Raw genomic sequence first — 22,500 nt, forward strand, 5'->3', positions numbered from 1 at the left:
CGTTTCCGCAGTAATTTGGCCGAACACAGGAAAATATTTACAAGCACAATTAAACCTAATCATCATAAAATGTGTTTTTAATCACATCTCGCACACGCAGAGAAAACGTAACGTGTAAATGTACATAAATATCAATGCTTTTAAGTGGTAATGCGGGTCCAGCGCAGAGGCGTGTTCATCAATCCACGCCGCGCCGCTAATTTACATCTTCATTAGCAGAAGCTTTTCACTTACGCCAAGATTTCAGGATAAAGAGGGTAATTAACACAAACTGCCCCGCAATTTAAGAGTTTGAGTGAAGCATTAATTAAACATTCACGGCACAACAAACAGAGCGGGTTAAAAACGGCTCGCGTAATATGATAAAGCAGCGGCGTTATTCCCATGACCCGCCGCACACTTTGGGACCTTAGTTTACACTCATCGGAAAAAAAGAGCCTTTCTGGGATATTTGGGCTTTCTACAGCAGAAGAAGAGGAAACCGTTAAACCGTGAATACAGTCTATAAACCCTCTACACACACTAATCTCATATCTGACAGTCTACACATCGCTCTTTTTTTAAAAACACACTTGCTAAACATGGGAAAAGTTCTTCCACCCTGACCCACAGACGTTAATTTAGGGCCCTTTCACACCTACCTAATTTCGTTTTGTATAAATTGTATCTTAAAGGGTTAGTTCACCCAAAAATGTAAATTGTGTGATTAATGACTGAGCCTCATGTGGTTGGACACCCGTCAGACCTCCGTTCATCTTCAGACACAAATGAACATATTTTAGTGTAAATCTGATGCTCTGAAAGGCCTCCATTGGTGTCAAACCGCCAAACTGCTGAAATTTAGTGATCCAAACCGCTGAATCGACGCACTGATTCATAACGCTCCAAACCGCTGAATCGACGCACTGATTCATAACGCTCCAAACCGCTGAATCGACGCACTGATTCATAACGCTCCAAACCGCTGAATCGACGCACTGATTCATAACGCTCCAAACCGCTGAATCGACTCACTGATTCATAACGCTCCAAACCGCTGAATCGACTCACTGATTCATAACGCTCCAAACCGCTGAATCGACGCACTGATTCATAACGCTCCAAACCGCTGAATCGACTCACTGATTCATAACGCTCCAAACCGCTGAATCGACTCACTGATTCATAACGCTCCAAACCGCTGAATCGACGCACTGATTCATAACGCTCCAAACCGCTGAATCGACTCACTGATTCATAACGCTCCAAACCGCTGAATCGACGCACTGATTCATAACGCTCCAAACCGCTGAATCGACTCACTGATTCATAACGCTCCAAACCGCTGAATCGACGCACTGATTCATAACGCTCCAAACCGCTGAATCGACTCACTGATTCATAACGCTCCAAACCGCTGAATCGACGCACTGATTCATAACGCTCCAAACCGCTGAATCGACTCACTGATTCATAACGCTCCAAACCGCTGAATCGACGCACTGATTCATAACGCTCCAAACCGCTGAATCGACGCACTGATTCATAACGCTCCAAACCGCTGAATCGACGCACTGATTCATAACGCTCCAAACCGCTGAATCGACGCACTGATTCATAACGCTCCAAACCGCTGAATCGACTCACTGATTCATAACGCTCCAAACCGCTGAATCGACTCACTGATTCATAACGCTCCAAACCGCTGAATCGACGCACTGATTCATAACGCTCCAAACCGCTGAATCGACTCACTGATTCATAACGCTCCAAACCGCTGAATCGACTCACTGATTCATAACGCTCCAAACCGCTGAATCGACGCACTGATTCATAACGCTCCAAACCGCTGAATCGACTCACTGATTCATAACGCTCCAAACCGCTGAATCGACGCACTGATTCATAACGCTCCAAACCGCTGAATCGACTCACTGATTCATAACGCTCCAAACCGCTGAATCGACGCACTGATTCATAACGCTCCAAACCGCTGAATCGACTCACTGATTCATAACGCTCCAAACCGCTGAATCGACGCACTGATTCATAACGCTCCAAACCGCTGAATCGACTCACTGATTCATAACGCTCCAAACCGCTGAATCGACGCACTGATTCATAACGCTCCAAACCGCTGAATCGACGCACTGATTCATAACGCTCCAAACCGATGAATCGACGCACTGATTCATAACGCTCCAAACCGCTGAATCGACGCACTGATTCATAACGCTCCAAACCGCTGAATCGACGCACTGATTCATAACGCTCCAAACCGCTGAATCGACTCACTGATTCATAACGCTCCAAACCGCTGAATCGACGCACTGATTCATAACGCTCCAAACCGCTGAATCGACTCACTGATTCATAACGCTCCAAACCGCTGAATCGACTCACTGATTCATAACGCTCCAAACCGCTGATTCGACTCACTGATTCATAACGCTCCAAACCGCTGATTCGACTCACTGATTCATAACGCTCCAAACCGCTGATTCGACTCACTGATTCATAACAGCCCGAACCTCTGGTTCGACGCACTGATTCATAACGCTCCGAACCCGATTCGACTCACTGATTCATAACGCTTCAAACCGCTGAATCGACTCACTGATTCATAACGCCCCAAACCGCTGATTCGACTCACTGATTCATAACGCTCCAAACCGCTGATTCGACTCACTGATTCATAACGCTCCGAACCGCTGATTCGACTCACTGATTCATAACGCTTCAAACCGCTGAATCGACTCACTGATCCATAACGCCCTGAACCGCTGATTCGACTCACTGATTCATAACGCTCCAAACCGCTGATTCCACTCACTGATTCATAACGCTCCAAACTGCTGAATCGACTCACTGATTCATAACGCTCCAAACCGCTGAATCGACTCACTGATTCATAACGCTCCAAACCGCTGAATCGACTCACTGATTCATAACGCTCCAAACCGCTGAATCGACTCACTGATTCATAACGCTCCAAACCGCTGAATCGACTCACTGATTCATAACGCTTCAAACCGCTGAATCGACTCATTGATCCATAACGCCCTGAACCGCTGATTCGACTCACTGATTCATAACGCTCCAAACCGCTGATTCCACTCACTGATTCATAACGCTCCAAACTGCTGAATCGACTCACTGATTCATAACGCTCCAAACCGCTGAATCGACTCACTGATTCATAACGCTCCAAACTGCTGAATCGACTCACTGATTCATAACGCTCCAAACCGCTGAATCGACTCACTGATTCATAACGCTCCAAACCGCTGAATCGACTCACTGATTCATAACGCTCCAAACCGCTGATTCGACTCACTGATTCATAACGCTCCAAACCGCTGATTCGACTCACTGATTCATAACGCTCCAAACCGCTGATTCGACTCACTGATTCATAACAGCCCGAACCTCTGGTTCGACTCACTGATTCATAACGCTCCGAACCCGATTCGACTCACTGATTCATAACGCTTCAAACCGCTGAATCGACTCACTGATTCATAACGCCCCAAACCGCTGATTCGACTCACTGATTCATAACGCTCCAAACCGCTGATTCGACTCACTGATTCATAACGCTCCGAACCGCTGATTCGACTCACTGATTCATAACGCTTCAAACCGCTGAATCGACTCACTGATCCATAACGCCCTGAACCGCTGATTCGACTCACTGATTCATAACGCTCCAAACCGCTGATTCCACTCACTGATTCATAACGCTCCAAACCGCTGATTCGACTCACTGATTCATAACGCTCCAAACCGCTGATTCGACTCACTGATTCATAACGCTCCAAACCGCTGATTCGACTCACTGATTCATAACGCTCCAAACCGCTGATTCGACTCACTGATTCATAACGCTCCAAACCGCTGATTCGACTCACTGATTCATAACGCTCCAAACCGCTGATTCGACTCACTGATTCATAACGCTCCGAACCGCTGATTCGACTCACTGATTCATAACGCTTCAAACCGCTGAATCGACTCACTGATTCATAACGCTCCAAACCGCTGATTCGACTCACTGATTCATAACGCTCCAAACCGCTGATTCGACTCACTGATTCATAACGCTCCAAACCGCTGATTCGACTCACTGATTCATAACAGCCCGAACCGCTGAATCGACTCACTGATTCATAACGCTCCGAACCGCTGATTCGACTCACTGATTCATAACGCTTCAAACCGCTGAATCGACTCACTGATTCATAACGCTCCGAACCGCTGATTCGACTCACTGATTCATAACGCTTCAAACCGCTGAATCGACTCACTGATTCATAACGCTCCAAACCGCTGATTCGACTCACTGATTCATAACGCTCCAAACCGCTGATTCGACTCACTGATTCATAACGCTCCAAACCGCTGATTCGACTCACTGATTCATAACGCTCCAAACCGCTGATTCGACTCACTGATTCATAACGCTCCAAACCGCTGATTCCACTCACTGATTCATAACGCTCCAAACCACTGATTCGACTCACTGATTCATAACGCTCCGAACCGCTGATTCCACTCACTGATTCATAACGCTCCAAACCGCTGATTCGACTCACTGATTCATAACGCTCCAAACCGCTGATTCGACTCACTGATTCATAACGCCCTGAACCGCTGATTCGACTCACTGATTCATAACGCTCCAAACCGCTGATTCGACTCACTGATTCATAACGCTCCAAACCGCAGATTCCACTCACTGATTCATAACGCTCCAAACCGCTGATTCCACTCATTGATTCATAACGCTCCAAACCGCAGATTCGACTCACTGATTCATAACGCTCCAAACCGCTGATTCGACTCACTGATTCATAACGCTCCAAACCGCTGATTCGACTCACTGATTCATAACAGCCCGAACCCGATTCGACTCACTGATTCATAACGCTTCAAACCGCTGATTCGACTCACTGATTCATAACGCTCCAAACCGCTGATTCGACTCACTGATTCATAACGCTTCAAACCGCTGAATCGACTCACTGATCCATAACGCTCTGAACCGCTGATTCGACTCACTGATTCATAACGCTCCAAACCGCTGATTCGACTCACTGATTCATAACGCTCCGAACCGCTGATTCGACTCACTGATTCATAACGCTTCAAACCGCTGAATCGACTCACTGATTCATAACGCTCCAAACCGCTGATTCGACTCACTGATTCATAACGCTCCAAACCGCTTATTCGACTCACTGATTCATAACGCTCCAAACCGCTGATTCGACTCACTGATTCATAACGCTCCAAACCGCTGATTCGACTCACTGATTCATAACAGCCCGAACCGCTGAATCGACTCACTGATTCATAACGCTCCGAACCGCTGATTCGACTCACTGATTCATAACGCTTCAAACCGCTGAATCGACTCACTGATTCATAACGCTCCAAACCGCTGATTCGACTCACTGATTCATAACGCTCCAAACCGCTTATTCGACTCACTGATTCATAACGCTCCAAACCGCTGATTCGACTCACTGATTCATAACGCTCTGAACCGCTGAATCGACTCACTGATTCATAACGCTCTGAACCGCTGAATCGACTCACTGATTCATAACGCTCCAAACCGCTGATTCGACTCACTGATTCATAACGCTCCAAACCGCTTATTCGACTCACTGATTCATAACGCTCCAAACCGCTGATTCGACTCACTGATTCATAACAGCCCGAACCGCTGAATCGACTCACTGATTCATAACGCTCCGAACCGCTGATTCGACTCACTGATTCATAACGCTTCAAACCGCTGAATCGACTCACTGATTCATAACGCTCCAAACCGCTGATTCGACTCACTGATTCATAACGCTCCAAACCGCTTATTCGACTCACTGATTCATAACGCTCCAAACCGCTGATTCGACTCACTGATTCATAACGCTCTGAACCGCTGAATCGACTCACTGATTCATAACGCTTCAAACCGCTGAATCGACTCACTGATTCATAACGCTCCAAACCGCTGATTCGACTCACTGATTCATAACGCTCCAAACCGCTTATTCGACTCACTGATTCATAACGCTCCAAACCGCTGATTCGACTCACTGATTCATAACGCTCTGAACCGCTGAATCGACTCACTGATTCATAGCGCTCCAAACCGCTGAATCGACTCACTGATTCATAACGCTCTGAACCGCTGAATCGACTCACTGATTCATAACGCTCCAAACCGCTGATTCGACTCACTGATTCATAACGCTCTGAACCGCTGAATCGACTCACTGATTCATAACGCTCCAAACCGCTGATTCCACTCACTGATTCATAACGCTCCGAACCGCTGATTCGACTCACTGATTCATAACGCTCCGAACAGCTGATTCGACTCACTGACTCATAACGCTTCGAAGCTTCATGAGGCCGTGTTTTGAAATCGTCATCACTATATAAGTCGTTATTTAGGGTTTTTTTGTGCACAGAAACTATTCTGGTCTTCATAAAGTTATTGTAGAGCCGCTGTAGTGAGATGGACTTTGTAACTTTAGTCTTTAGTGTCTTTTAAGGGTCTTGAGAGTGTAAAGTTGAGCCAATGGAGGCCTTTCAGAGCATCAGATTTACACTAAAATATCTTCATTTGTGTCTGAAGATGAACGGAGGTCTGACGGGTGTCCAACCACATGAGGCTCAGTCATTAATCACACAATTTACAGTTTTGGGTGAACTAACCCTTTAATTTTAATCAATGTTTCATCAGCCAATCGCCTGGATTTAATAAATAAGAAGCGAATATAGCAGATAATAATCGTGACATGATTAACAACATGCTAATCTTTATTACTATTCACCTTGACGAAACTTTGGCGCTACTCCTCTAGCATCGTTTGTCGTAGACCCATGAATGATCGTGCTGCTTATTGAGGAGAGGTGTGCTATATCTTTTCTAAGCGATCGGGCGAACGATGTTTGTTTTCGGCGGGGGAAAAATCGTCCGAATTGAGTCTCCATAGACTTAACATTGAGAAGAGGTTTGTGTGATCACATCTCCGCATCAGAACATCACAGAGACTTGGGGCTGGGCTCATTTGAATCGGCCTATCAAGCAGCTAATAAGTAGTAACATTCAAACTTCATAGCCACGCCCTAGCAACCACTTACAGCACCCTAGCAACCATATTTCAACATTAACGAGTCATATCTCCGCATCAGAGCACTGTAGAAATACAGAGTTGGGCTCTTTTGACTCAGACTGGCCAATAGTCTTTAAATATCAAACCATAAATTGTATAGCCACACCCTAGCAACCATTTACAGTTCCCTAGCAACCATACAAAACATGAAAAAGCCATATCTAAGCCCCAGAACATCGTACAGACATGTTGCTTGGCTTTTTTGCATCACAGTAGCATCCGAGTGGATTTTTTTTGCCACGGCAAGCACCACTCTGGCCGAGGAAAGGCTGCTCTCGTCGGGGTTAATGAGCGCTGAGCTGATCCGCTGGAGCTCACAACTCCGAAAACGGCAGATAAAATGTTCAAATAGGCGCTCTTTTTGTAAATAAACCACAGATTTGAGCTTGAAACAACTACATTATCGCCTGAAAAAGTCTTAAAACTATGTTTTGTCGCACATTAACAGTAGTATTTTAACAAAAAAGACGTGTAAACATCGCCCATGTCAGCCATTTTTCAACGAGGCGAGCCGCTGGCAGAAGCCCCGCCCATGAGGAGAATCACGTCTGCTGTGCAGTGAATGTCACGCGCGAATGACGCGAGTAAACTCAACATGTTCAAGCGTCCAACTTCGCGCGAATAGCACAAATTATTTGCGTCCGGTGTGAACGCTACATAAAGATACGCAATATGTCAGAAGACAGAAGGTCAGAAATGATTTTGAGCACTTCATTAAGTTTTGTTTTGTAGAAAGCATTTCTTTAAAGTGAATTTCATTTTGTATAAATTGTATCTTAATTTTAATTAAGATTTTAATTTAATTTTAAAGCCAATCACCTGGATTTAATAAATAAGAAGCAAATCGGCTATAGCAGACAATAATCGTGATATGGAGGCGCCGGCGCGATCACTTGCATTGCTCTTGAACACGTCTCATAAATAAACGTTTACTAAACCAATCAATGTCCAGATGCCGCCCACATGATGACAACGACAGGATGCACGTGTGTCATGTAAAGTTCTTTAGTGCGCTCGCATTATGGCAATGTCAAACCAAACCTCAACTAACCGAATGTAGAAAATGTATCAAAAAATGAACTTTGGTTCGGATCTTCAGGTGTGAAAACTCTCCCTGACCACGGTCCGGACGGAACAGACGAAATTTGGTCGAACGAAAAGAGGTAGTCTCTGTAAATATTATAATGTTATTTTTAAATTTCATCTCGGCTATATTGATTATGAAAAGTGCAAAGATTTGAGTGGGTCAGAAATGATTTTGACCACTTTATTAAGTTTTGTTTTGTAGAAAGCCTTTCTTTAAAGTGAATTTCGTTTTGTATAAATTGTATCTTAATTTTAATCGATGTTTCATCAGCCAATCGCCTGGCTTTAATAAATAAGAAGCAAATCGGCATTATTTTGTGTCATGTTCAGTTCTTTAGTGCGCTCGCATGATGGCAAAGTGAAACCAAACCAAAACTAACCGAATGTGTAAGATGTATCAAAACATGAACTTTGGTTTGGATCTTCAGGTGTGAAAACGCCCTTAGTCAATATCATTAAATACATAAACTAAATACATGGCATTTCAAACTTACAAAAGCCTTTGTAAAAAAACTAATAAAATACAGTTCTATGCTAACACTTCACAATAGGGTCTGATTAGTTAACATTAGTTATTATTAATCTCTAAAAAAGTTGTGCATTGTTAGTTCATGTCATCACAGGGCCATTAAATGAGATGAACAGATGCAACTTCTGATTCAGAAAATGCTTTAGATTAACATTAGGATGAAGGAATAGTGTTGATGTTGACGGATGTTAAGCGATGAAAGCTTACGTGTGTGATCTCTGATTGTGTTCAAACTAATTCTGTGCACACTTACTCGCACGTTTTCCTCATTAAATCTGACATAATCTGCACTAATTCAAGACGAAGAGAAGCTGTGAGACGAGCCGCTCGCAGAAAAACTCATTATTTTAAACTCACTGACACACTATTATAGCTTTTACATTTATAATGCTTGTTTTCATAGTTAACGTTTTAATTTGGTCATGTTTTTCACATGCCTATAAATGATTTATTCAGCTTTAGTTATTTTAGTACATCAAATCAAACTAAGAGAAAATGAGAAATAATAACTTGTTTTGTGTTTTTTAATTGGAAACTGATTTTCAAAAAGGCAAAATTCACATGCGAATGTTAAAACAGTGTATACATTTCTAAAAATAAAAGCATAAACATGGATGTCAGTTTTATTGGTTGTGTGAGTTTTTAAATATGTCTATATAACTGAATCTAATTATTTTAGTTCAAGTTAAAGTACATGACAATGAGAAAGCAGCTGAAATATAATAAATAAATATGTATTATTTACTTTTTGTCCTTTATTGTAAAGTGTTACCAAAAAAAAAAAAAAAAGACTGATATAAATATATATACACATGCAAATATCTCTTAAGTATGTGTAGAGCGATCCAAACACACAGAGGAAAGCGAGGGAGTGTGTGAAAACCGTCTGCTCATCTCGATACGGCGGACACACTCATTCATCATGTGACCCGCCGGTGCAATTAATGCAAATGCTATTGGTTTCTGCGCGCTCGCTAATTTGTATTTAAATTGTGTTTTGTGTCAGAGCTCCTCCTGGCATTCACAAGCGTCTCAAACACATTCAGTCCCGGCGAGAGAGAAACAACATCTCCTCACGACGCACGGCTTCGGCTAACACGCGTGACCTTTCACTGACCTTCATCTGGGCAATCATGGGAAATATGACTGTGACATCACGAGCTCATTAACATATGACCGGTGGGGTATATTAGGCAGCAAGTGAACATTTTGTCCTCAGAGTTGATGTGTTAGAAGCAGGAAAAATGGGCAAGAGCAAGAATTTGAGCGAGTTTGACAAGGGCCAGATTGTGTTCCCCAGATCTCAATCCAATCGAGCATCTGTGGGATGAGCTGAACAAGCAAGTCCGATCCATGGAGGCTCCTTAAAGGATCTGCTGCTAACATCTTGGTGCCAGATACCACAGCACACCTGCCTCGACAATATTAGGTCATAATGTTATGCCTGATCGGTGTATATATCTCTAAAAGAGAGACAGTTAAGGTTATGCACACAGAATGCATTTAAAAACTCGAGACGCAGCGCAGTGGAGTAAAATAAAGTTGCTCTCCCGGTGAATTGAAATGAAAAATAAAAGCGTTTGGAACTAAAGCGGTGTGTTAATTCCACCCAGCGGCCCGTCAGAGAGAGAACGAGCTCAGTGAAGCAGCGAATGCAAAGCAGCCCGACTGATTATTCCAGAAAGCGTGTTTCTGTCGACGTACATCCATCTCAGAGCGCATCAGCATTCAGGAGCCGGACGGCCTTCAGTGCGGCTGGAGCGCAGGTAAAGACTGATATGGGGGAACCACGGGCGCTGACAGCCGGCTGGAGCCAAGCAACATTAACTATTAATTCCCTTGAAGGAAGCCTCAGTGGAGGATGATGATGAAGAGGGAGAGAGGAGGACGAGGCTGAGGGATGTGACGCTCTTCACCCGCGTCTTAATGAGGCCGTGAATATTTCATGGCAGTGAGACCCACTTCTGCACGACTCCATCATCGCCTCAATCATCGGACACGCGCGCTCTGATTATTAAGGGCTGCGTGTTATCATTCACATGCGTGTGCTGAAGGAATGCTTGTGATGAAATATTAAATTCCCAAAGACTGTAAACAGGAACAAATCACTGAATCCCTGTTTAGTGCTCACTGCTCCCTATTCCCTGAGCGCAGGATTCGAAAACACACTCGCAACGTCATCACAGAAGCAGCAGAACACTGATCATAACACTGATCATAACGCTGATCATAACACTGATCATAACGCTGATCATAACACTGATCATAACGCTGATCATAACGCTGATCATAACACTGATCATAACACTGATCATAACACTGATCATAACACTGATCATAACGCTGATCATAACGCTGATCATAACGCTGATCATAACACTGATCATAACGCTGATCATAACACTGATCATAACGCTGATCATAACACTGATCATAACGCTGATCATAACACTGATCATAACGCTGATCATAGCACTGATCATAACGCTGATCATAACGCTGATCATAACACTGATCATAACACTGATCATAACTCTGATCATAACTCTGATCATAACTCTGATCATAACTCTGATCATAACTCTGATCATAACGCTGATCATAACGCTGATCATAACGCTGATCATAGCGCTGATCATAGCGCTGATCATAACGCTGATCATAACACTGATCATAACTCTGATCATAACTCTGATCATAACTCTGATCATAACGCTGATCATAACGCTGATCATAACGCTGATCATAGCGCTGATCATAGCGCTGATCATAACGCTGATCATAGCGCTGATCATAACGCTGATCATAACGCTGATCATAACACTGATCATAACACTGATCATAACGCTGATCATAACGCTGATCATAACGCTGATCATAGCGCTGATCATAGCGCTGATCATAGCGCTGATCATAACACTGATCATAACGCTGATCATAACGCTGATCATAACACTGATCATAACGCTGATCATAACGCTGATCATAGCGCTGATCATAACGCTGATCATAACGCTGATCATAACGCTGATCATAACGCTGATCATAACGCTGATCATAACGCTGATCATAGCGCTGATCATAACGCTGATCATAACGCTGATCATAACGCTGATCATAGCGCTGATCATAACGCTGATCATAACGCTGATCATAACGCTGATCATAACGCTGATCATAACGCTGATCATAACGCTGATCATAACGCTGATCATAGCGCTGATCATAACGCTGATCATAACGCTGATCATAACGCTGATCATAACACTGATCATAACACTGATCATAACTCTGATCATAACGCTGATCATAACGCTGATCATAACGCTGATCATAACGCTGATCATAACGCTGATCATAACGCTGATCATAACTCTGATCATAACGCTGATCATAACACTGATCATAACACTGATCATAACACTGATCATAACACTGATCATAACTCTGATCATAACGCTGATCATAACTCTGATCATAACTCTGATCATAACGCTGATCATAACGCTGATCATAACGCTGATCATAACGCTGATCATAACGCTGATCATAACGCTGATCATAGCACTGATCATAACACTGATCATAACACTGATCATAACGCTGATCATAACGCTGATCATAACGCTGATCATAGCGCTGATCATAACACTGATCATAACACTGATCATAACACTGATCATAACACTGATCATAACACTGATCATAACGCTGATCATAACACTGATCATAACGCTGATCATAACACTGATCATAACACTGATCATAACGCTGATCATAACACTGATCATAGCACTGATCATAGCACTGATCATAACACTGATCATAACACTGATCATAACACTGATCATAACACTGATCATAACACTGATCATGATCATAACACTGATCATAACACTGATCATAACACTGATCATAACACTGATCATAACACTGATCATAACACTGATCATAGCACTGATCATAGCACTGATCATAGCACTGATCATAACGCTGATCATAACGCTGATCATAACGCTGATCATAACACTGATCATAACGCTGATCATAACGCTGATCATAACGCTGATGATAGCGCTGATCATAACACTGATCATAACGCTGATCATAACACTGATCATAACACTGATCATAACACTGATCATAACACTGATCATAACACTGATCATAACGCTGATCATAACACTGATCATAACGCTGATCATAACGCTGATCATAACGCTGATCATAACGCTGATCATAACGCTGATCATAACGCTGATCATAACACTGAATCATAGCGCTGATCATAACGCTGATCATAACGCTGATCATAACGCTGATCATAGCGCTGATCATAACGCTGATCATAACGCTGATCATAACGCTGATCATAACACTGATCATAACACTGAATCATAGCACTGATCATAACACTGATCATAACGCTGATCATAACGCTGATCATAACGCTGATCATAACGCTGATCATAACGCTGATCATAACGCTGATCATAACGCTGATCATAGCGCTGATCATAACGCTGATCATAACGCTGATCATAACGCTGATCATAACGCTGATCATAACGCTGATCATAACACTGATCATAACACTGATCATAACACTGATCATAACACTGATCATAGCACTGATCATAACGCTGATCATAACGCTGATCATAACGCTGATCATAGCGCTGATCATAACGCTGATCATAACGCTGATCATAACGCTGATCATAACGCTGATCATAGCGCTGATCATAACGCTGATCATAACGCTGATCATAACGCTGATCATAACGCTGATCATAACGCTGATCATAACGCTGATCATAACGCTGATCATAACGCTGATCATAACGCTGATCATAGCACTGATCATAGCACTGATCATAACACTGATCATAACACTGATCATAACACTGATCATAACACTGATCATAGCGCTGATCATAGCGCTGATCATAGCGCTGATCATAACGCTGATCATAACGCTGATCATAACGCTGATCATAACGCTGATCATAACGCTGATCATAACACTTCTCAGAGCACTTACGGCCGAATGGAACACTTCTCAGGGCACTCACGACCGAATGGAATACTTCTCAGAGCACTCACGGTCGAATGGAACACTTCTCAGGGCACTTACGGCCGAATGGAACACTTCTCAGGGCACTTATGCCGAATGGAACACTTCTCAGAGCACTCACGACCGAATGGAACACTTCTCAGAGCACTCACGACCGAATGGAACACTTCTCAGAGCACTCACGCCGAATTGAACACTTCTCAGGGCACTCACGGCCGAATGGAACACTTCTCAGGGCACTCACGGCCGAATGGAACACTTCTCAGGGCACTCATGGCCAAATGGAACACTTCTCAGGGCACTCACGACCGAATGGAACACTTCTCAGAGCACTCACGAGCGAATGGAACACTTCTCAGAGCACTCACAAGCGAATGGAACACTTCTCAGAGCACTCACGAGCGAATGGAACACTTCTCAGGGCACTCACGACCGAATGGAACACTTCTCAGGGCACTCACGACCGAATGGAACACTTCTCAGGGCACTCACGACCGAATGGAACACTTCTCAGAGCACTTACGCCCGAATTGAACACTTCTCACGGCACTTACGCCCGAATGGAACACTTCTCAGGGCACTCATGGCCGAATGGAACACTTCTCAGGGCACTCACGGCCGAATGGAACACTTCTCAGGGCACTCATGGCCAAATGGAACACTTCTCAGAGCACTCACGGCCGAGTGGAACACTTCTCAGAGCACTCACGGCCGAGTGGAACACTTCTCAGAGCACTCACGGCCGAATGGAACACTTCTCAGAGCACTCACGGCCGAGTGGAACACTTCTCAGAGCACTCACGGCCGAATGGAACACTTCTCAGAGCACTCACGGCCGAGTGGAACACTTCTCAGAGCACTCACGGCCGAATGGAACACTTCTCAGAGCACTCACGGCCGAGTGGAACACTTCTCAGAGCACTCACGGCCGAATGGAACACTTCTCAGAGCACTCACGGCCGAATGGAACCATTCTCAGAGCACTCACGGCCGAGTGGAACACTTCTCAGAGCACTCACGGCCGAATGGAACACTTCTCAGAGCACTCGGGGCCGAGTGGAACACTTCTCAGGGCACGTACAGCCGAATGGAACACTTCTCAGAGCACTCACGGCCTAATGGAACACTTCTCAGAGCACTCACGGCCGAATGGAACACTTCTCAGGGCACGTACAGCCGGATGGAACACTTCTCAGGGCACGTACAGCCGAATGGAACACTTCTCAGGGCACGTACAGCCGAATGGAACACTTCTCAGAGCACTCACGGCCTAATGGAACACTTCTCAGAGCACTCACGGCCGAATGGAACACTTCTCAGGGCACGTACAGCCGAATGGAACACTTCTCAGAGCACTCACGACCAAATGGAACACTTCTCAGAGCACTCACGACCGAATGGAACACTTCTCAGAGCACTCACGGCCGAATGGAACACTTCTCAGGGCACGTACAGCCGAATGGAACACTTCTCAGAGCACTCACGGCCTAATGGAACACTTCTCAGAGCACTCACGGCCTAATGGAACACTTCTCAGAGCACTCACGGCCGAATGGAACACTTCTCAGAGCACTCACGGCCTAATGGAACACTTCTCAGAGCACTCACGGCCGAGTGGAACACTTCTCAGGGCACGTACAGCCGAATGGAACACTTCTCAGAGCACTCACGGCCTAATGGAACACTTTTCAGAGCACTCACGGCCTAATGGAACACTTCTCAGAGCACTCACGGCCGAATGGAACACTTCTCAGGGCACGTACAGCCGGATGGAACACTTCTCAGGGCACGTACAGCCGAATGGAACACTTCTCAGAGCACTCACGGCCTACTGGAACACTTCTCAGAGCACTCACGGCCTAATGGAACACTTCTCAGGGCACGTACAGCCGGATGGAACACTTATCAGGGCACGTACAGCCGAATGGAACACTTCTCAGAGCACTCACGGCCAAATGGATCGTAATGCGACTATCATGATTAGTATTAAGATAAAATACATATCTATTATAACAACTAATATAACCACAGCCGAATGGAACACTTCTCAGGGCACTCACGACTGAATGGAACACTTCTCAGGGCACTCACGACTGAATGGAACACTTCTCAGGGCACTCACGACTGAATGGAACACTTCTCAGGGCACTCACGACTGAATGGAACACTTCTCATGTTTTTAAGGCGGCCCTGAATTCTGATTGGCCCATATATTGTTCTCATCATGCTGAAACACGCACTAAAAGGGAACGAACGGAGGAAAAGCGCACAGATCTGGACCAGAAACAGGTCATTGTGAGCTCCAGCACTTGTGAATGTATTGAGGTTGTGTAAGCGCTCTGCTCCTCACCTGTGTGTCTCTACGCCGCTCTGTCCTCCGAGTCGCGGACGGATTCGTTGGCGCGTGCCAAAGTGTCGGCCATCAGAGCTTCTTCCAGACTGCGCCGGGCCTGATGGACCTTCAGCTCCTGCTCCCTGAGGACGAGAGGATGAAAGAGGGATGAGTCAAAACACAGCAGCATCCTGACGGTCTTTGACCTCGCTTTATCTGCTCCCCTCCGGCCTGTCAATCAATCTCCAGTGTGTCTCACCTCTCATAACCCCTTCCCTCGCCTCCCTAAACACACACACACACACACCTCCACCGGGACCACCCTCCCCCTCAGACACACACCAGCCTTCTCCATACTCCTCAAACCGTTCATTATAACAATACAATGACTGTAATCATGCAGATCTCTGTGTAATTCTGCTTTGTTCCTCACGGTGGCGCTGTCACTCATAATCACAGCAGGCAGAAAACTAAAGAACAGGAGACTTCTGCTCAAATTCAAACCTCTAAAAGGCACCGAAACACGCTTTATTTTATTCTTTCGCAATTGTTATTAAAAGATTAGGATTAGAAATAGAAATAGATATGGGTCAATAAAGACCCGAATATGTAATAATTCATGCTTTTTGGGTTAAAGACTTAAAATTCTGTTTTAGGTGCGGTTTTAGTCATTTTGCTGTGCTTTTGTCATTAATTAAATTCAAATTTATTTGTAAAGTGCTTTTCACGATACATATCGTTTCAAAGCAGCTTCACAGAAAATGCATCTTCATTACAATTTAATTGATTTGTACATGTTATGCTTTTCAGAATTGCACATATACAAGCACACAGATTAGCTAACTATCTATTATCATATTATCATCAGTTAAATTGATTTTTATTTCAGTTTTAGTTATTTATTTTGTATTTTATTATTTATTATTTGTAATTTTATTTTTATTTTTTTATTTACTTCAACTCACTTATTTATAGTATTTATTATTAAAGCTTTAACGGAGTGATTTCAAAGGATCATTTCTATTTTTTGTTTAATTTTTGTTTCATTATTTTATAATTTTAGTTTAATATTTAGTAATTTTGTTATGCTCTTTTTAGTTGTTGTTTTAATATTTAGGATTTAATTTAGTATTTAATTAAGTAATTATTATTATTTTTAATTTATTTATTTTTATCTTATTTAAATCATTTATTTTATTTACTTCAACTCACACCATACTCTTAATATTACATATTAAACAAAAATGTTAAATGTCTTGTGAATTGACAGAAGTAAGTGAGTTGAAGTGAATAAAATAAATTATTTAAATAAGATAAAATAAATACATTATATATAAAAAATGTATAATAAATACAATAAATGATTTAAATAAAATATAAATGAAAAAAAATTTAATTTATTAAAGTATTACATTTTTTCTCATTTATATTTTATTTAAATAGTTTAATTTATTTATAATTTATATATATATATATATATATATATATATATTTATATTTATATATATATATATATATATATATATAATTTATTTATTTTTATTGTATTTTTTATTTACTTCAACTCACTTATTTTCATTTCATATTTAATAATTTTGTAACATGCTTTGTTTTGTTTTGTTTTTTAATTTTTAGTATTTAGGCTTCATTTATTTTTATTTCAGTTTTAGTTTATTAATTTTAACTTTAAACTTTAAGTTTCCAAAGCAACATTTCCATTTTCGGTAACGTTTTTGTTGCATCATTTAATTTAAGTTTAATGTTCAGCAATTTTGTTTACCTTTTTTAGTTGTTTTACTATTTAGATTTAATTTATTTTATTATTAATTATTTTATTTACTTCAACTCACTTCTGTCAATTCCCAAGCCTTGTCTAATTTTTGTTTAATATTTAATAATTGTATTATATGATTTGTTTTGTCTAATTTTTACCATTTAGGCTTCATTTAGTTTTATTTTTAGTTATTTATTTATTTTTAGAGTAAAACTTTATTTCGATGGTCCACTTTAGACATATTTTAGCTTTGTTTAAATGTAAAAATGTTAATAATATTCATCTGATAACCCTAACGTGGTTCCCAGAGTTGCTCTGAACATCAGCCCGTCTCTCATCACCTCTACCCACAATCCCCGGCGGTGGGCGGCAGTCTCTCCTCAGTGTGTGTGTGTGTGTGTGTGTGTGTGTGTGTGTGTGTGTGTGTGTGTGTGTGTGTTTCTGGAGCTCATCTGAGACGGAGGAGTCGGAGTTTGATGTTCAGTGTCTGAGCAGAACCCAATCCCAGAATGCATTCTGACATGAAAAACAAACACTAGCATCTAAAACTGTTCATATCTAATTAAAAAAGATACTAAGAGCACTTCTGCCAGGGTTCAGAGATCAGCGACGCTGGCATCGTCAGAAACACACACACACACACACACACACACACACACACACACACACACACACACACGGGGTTCCTCTTATATAACTCCGCATCCCCATCATTAGCATTAGCAGAGGAAGGAGCTAGCGCTGCTCATGTCCTGAATGCTAATGCTCCGCCAGAACACGGGAGCGGACGCATGATCTCTGCTGAACCTCAGGCTTCTCCAGCTGGCGTGTGCTCAGGGTCACGCGTGTGCTTCTGCTGCCCTCTTGTGTTCGGACTGGCCTTCACACACTGAACTGATCGGACAGAGTTATAAAGAATAAGGTTCAAATCAATTATGTTATAACCACCCATAAAAAATAAACATATATGTTTTGAAAATTGGTTTATATACACCGATCAGGCATATCATTATGACCTAATATTGTGACCCGTCTCTGATGGCCTCCTCTGAAGGTGTGCTGTGGGATCTGGCACCAAGATGTTAGCAGCAGATCCTTTAAGTCCTGTAAGTTGCGAGGCGGGGCCTCCATGGATCGGACTTGCTTGTTCAGCTCATTTTGGAGGCCAAATCAACGCCTCAAACTCGTTTTTGAGCTCCAGTAGCTCGTCTGTTTCTGATGCTCTGACCCAGTGTTGGGGAAACGCATTACAAGTAACTTGAGTTAAGTATTAATATTACTTTTTCCAAGTAACTAGTAAAGTAACGATTATTTTTCAAATTTACAACAAAATATTTGAGTTACTTTTTCAAATTAATTTGACTGACAGCTCATGTTGAGAGTTAGTGCAGAGGCGTGTGTGTGTGTGTGTGTGTGTGTGTGTGTGTGTGTGTGTGTGTGTGTGTGTGTGTGTGTGTGTGTGTGTGTGTGTGTGTGTGAACATGAGGGTTATTGTAGTTCTAGACTAAATGTGAGCATTTATTTATCTCACTTGCACAATAAAGATTCTGTCCTCCTCAAAATGAAGAAAATCAGTCAAATGCAAAATCAGAGAACTATGCAAACCTCCAATAATTAAATGTTAAATAAAACAACTATTTTTATGCATAATCTACCTTTATATTTAATTGACCAATGTCTTGCTGCTGATGATGAAAATTACTAGATTTTTTGTTTTTATTGGTAAACTTTTTTCTCCTTTATCCTCTTCTCCATTCTCCAGAGCTGCGCCCTCTAGTGTTCATGAGGGAATCTGCATCTTTACCTCAGTCTGGGCCGCATTATTTACATTCTGGTATGAAGAGGTCTTTACAAAAATATAACTTTAAAAAAACAAGCTCAGCCCAGGTGAGAAAAAGTAACGCAAAAGTAACGTACAGGGTTCCCACTCTTTCATGAACACCAGATTCAAGGACTTTTTAAAGCACCTTTTATTTTAAATCATGCATAATAAATACGTTAAAGGTGTGTGTGTTACTGCCAATCTGCACAGTACATCACACACCTACTGTACCTGTGTCTATCATTACTGCAGTAACGCTAAGGCATAAACTGACAACTAAATACAATTTTACGGGCATGCGACTTTTTTAAAAATCTAATGAGGAGAAAGGCTGGTGGAGTTTTAAAGAGAGCTGCAGTTTAACATTTAACAATTCCTGCTTTTAACATTTATTTCACACTGGTTTTAGTTTTCTTTTTTATAAATCATTACTTCATTAAAACATCAAAATATAGAGATAATATTGTTTACATGAATTTTCGAATTAAATGAAAAGATATGGACAAGTTATTTGTTAGGCATTAAAAATATGCAAAATTATTTATTAATCACCTGTATATGGTATCTTTTTAAAAATCTTAAATTTGAAGGCTTTTAAGACCTGCACAGGGTGAGATCAGTGTTTGTGGAAACATCCTAAACCATACAATGACTAAAATGACTTACTTTATATTAATACTAATACAACTTTATATTTATATTAATAAAACTTAATATTCTAGATATGTTATAAAAGCACATTAGCTTTTCATCGATCCACCAGTTAACATTTACAACTGTGTAAGCTGTGTAAAAATATGGGTTAATATGCATTAGTCTGAACAAACCATTTGGCGCTGAAAATGCAATTCCACTCTTTGACAGTAGATGGCGCTTATGCAACAGCACAAATATATTGGTTTCCCCAGTAACCTCTGTAAACAAAGGAGCGTTGCGCTGATAAACACTGCTTTATTAAGCGTTATACGTTGGAACTTTGATAAACCAATTTTTACGTAGATCAACACTGAGCCAAGCATCACTGAATTTGAATAAGCTAGTTAAAAAGCTCCAGGTTATGTGCTCATTATGCAGAGCAGATGCAGGTGATCACAATCCATTTTTTCAGGTTTTTCCCACTTTTTTCTGGCTTTGGCAGTGCATAAAGGCCAATGTTTGTAATACCACACGCTACTCTAACAAAATGTAGTTCACACTTAATTCAAGCACTTTCGAGGACCTGTGTTTGTTTTCAAGTTCTTTCAAAGCCTTGAATCCATGTGTCTGAAACTTAAGAGCTTTCAAGAAGCGTGGGAACCTTGAACGTAACGCATTACTTTTCTTAAAAAGTAACTAAGTAACTCATTTAGTTACTTTTTAAGGGAGTAACGCAATATTGTAATGCATTACTTTTCAAAGTAACTTTCCCCAACCCTGGCTCTGACCCAGTCGTCTATCCGTCACAATCTGACCCAAACTCGCTCAAATTCTTACTCTTGCCCATTTCTCCTGCTTCTAACACATCAACTCTGAGGATAAAATGTTCACTTGCTGCCGAATATATCCCACCCACTAACAGGAGATCAGTGTTATTCACTTATATTGAGAATAGCAGCGGGCCTAACACAGAGCCCTGTGGTACTCCAGGATTTACTGACATTGATTTGGATAATTCCCTGCATCTTTACTGGCACTTTTAATAAATGTATTTTTTTTAAACGCGATTCTAACTGACCTCAACATTTGGAGCAGTATTGTACTGTAATATATAATGCACATGATCATCAGTGTTATTCCCTCTTGTGTGTGTGGAGGGCGTTGTCATCTGTATGCTACAGGAACGCCAGACACAAAACAACTACAGCAGGAATCTCTCATTCCACTGGTGTTTATCATCCAATTTACCCTCAGAGCCGAGCGGATCAATCTCACGAGGACTGGCACTGCGATTCCCAGCTCAATGAATACATAACGCATCGCTCCTCAATTATCACGGAATATTATCAGGCTGGCTGATCTCACACACACACACACACACACACACACACACACACACACACACACACCGATCAGAACACAGGAGACGAATCCAATCTAAATCACAACTAAACCTCATGCATCAGAAAACCTGCGAAAGCCGTGATGTATAGAGCAACATAAACATATTCATAAATAATAACATATTCATAAAGCCCTACATCTGTCCATTAGTGCCAGAGGGGTATGCAGCAATAATTTTACCCCCCCCCCCCCCATAACAAATAGGCTAGTTATTAATAGGCTAATAACAAACATAAAAATAAACATTCGTTTGGAAGTAATTAAAGAGGAAATTATGAGTTAAGCAATATCATATGAGCAAGAGTGCTATTTTCCAATATATCAGCACGATTGCAAAATGCGATATTAATTTAATACAACAGTTCAAGTCATTTTTTACAGTTTTGCTCTATTTTTCCAACAAAAATAGATTCAAACGAAGTATAGGTTTCGTTCTCGAATAATTCACCGTTTTTGAACAGTCGTTTAGAACGAATTAGTTGAATGATTATAGAATCACTCACGCCGCCAAATATACTGGCAGTTTATAGTTTCCTGGAATAATTTCATATTTCTATAATTAAAATATTATATTTAGAACATAAATCTAAAAATCTCATGACATTATTTAGGCAATTGTGATTACAGTGTAAGTGGATTTTGATAAATGGTAAGATGGATTTTGTTGATAC

General features: G+C 41.7%; 1 protein-coding gene across 2 annotated transcripts in view; it reads right to left on the reverse strand.

Annotated features, from left to right (window-relative positions):
- The window catches only part of mbd2 (methyl-CpG binding domain protein 2), a 75,736-nt gene that overhangs the window by 2,959 nt on the left and 50,277 nt on the right, over positions 1-22,500 (reverse strand). For both annotated transcript variants that reach the window (XM_079815625.1, XM_079815626.1), the window contains exon 6: positions 16,212-16,336. In XM_079815625.1, coding sequence (XP_079671751.1) covers positions 16,222-16,336 — 115 coding nt within the window. In that variant the 3' untranslated portion in view covers positions 16,212-16,221. The remainder of the gene's footprint in view (positions 1-16,211; positions 16,337-22,500) is intronic.

This window comes from Gobio gobio (assembly GCF_949357685.1).
Source record: "Gobio gobio genome assembly, chromosome: 4".
Lineage (NCBI taxonomy): Eukaryota > Metazoa > Chordata > Actinopteri > Cypriniformes > Gobionidae > Gobio > Gobio gobio.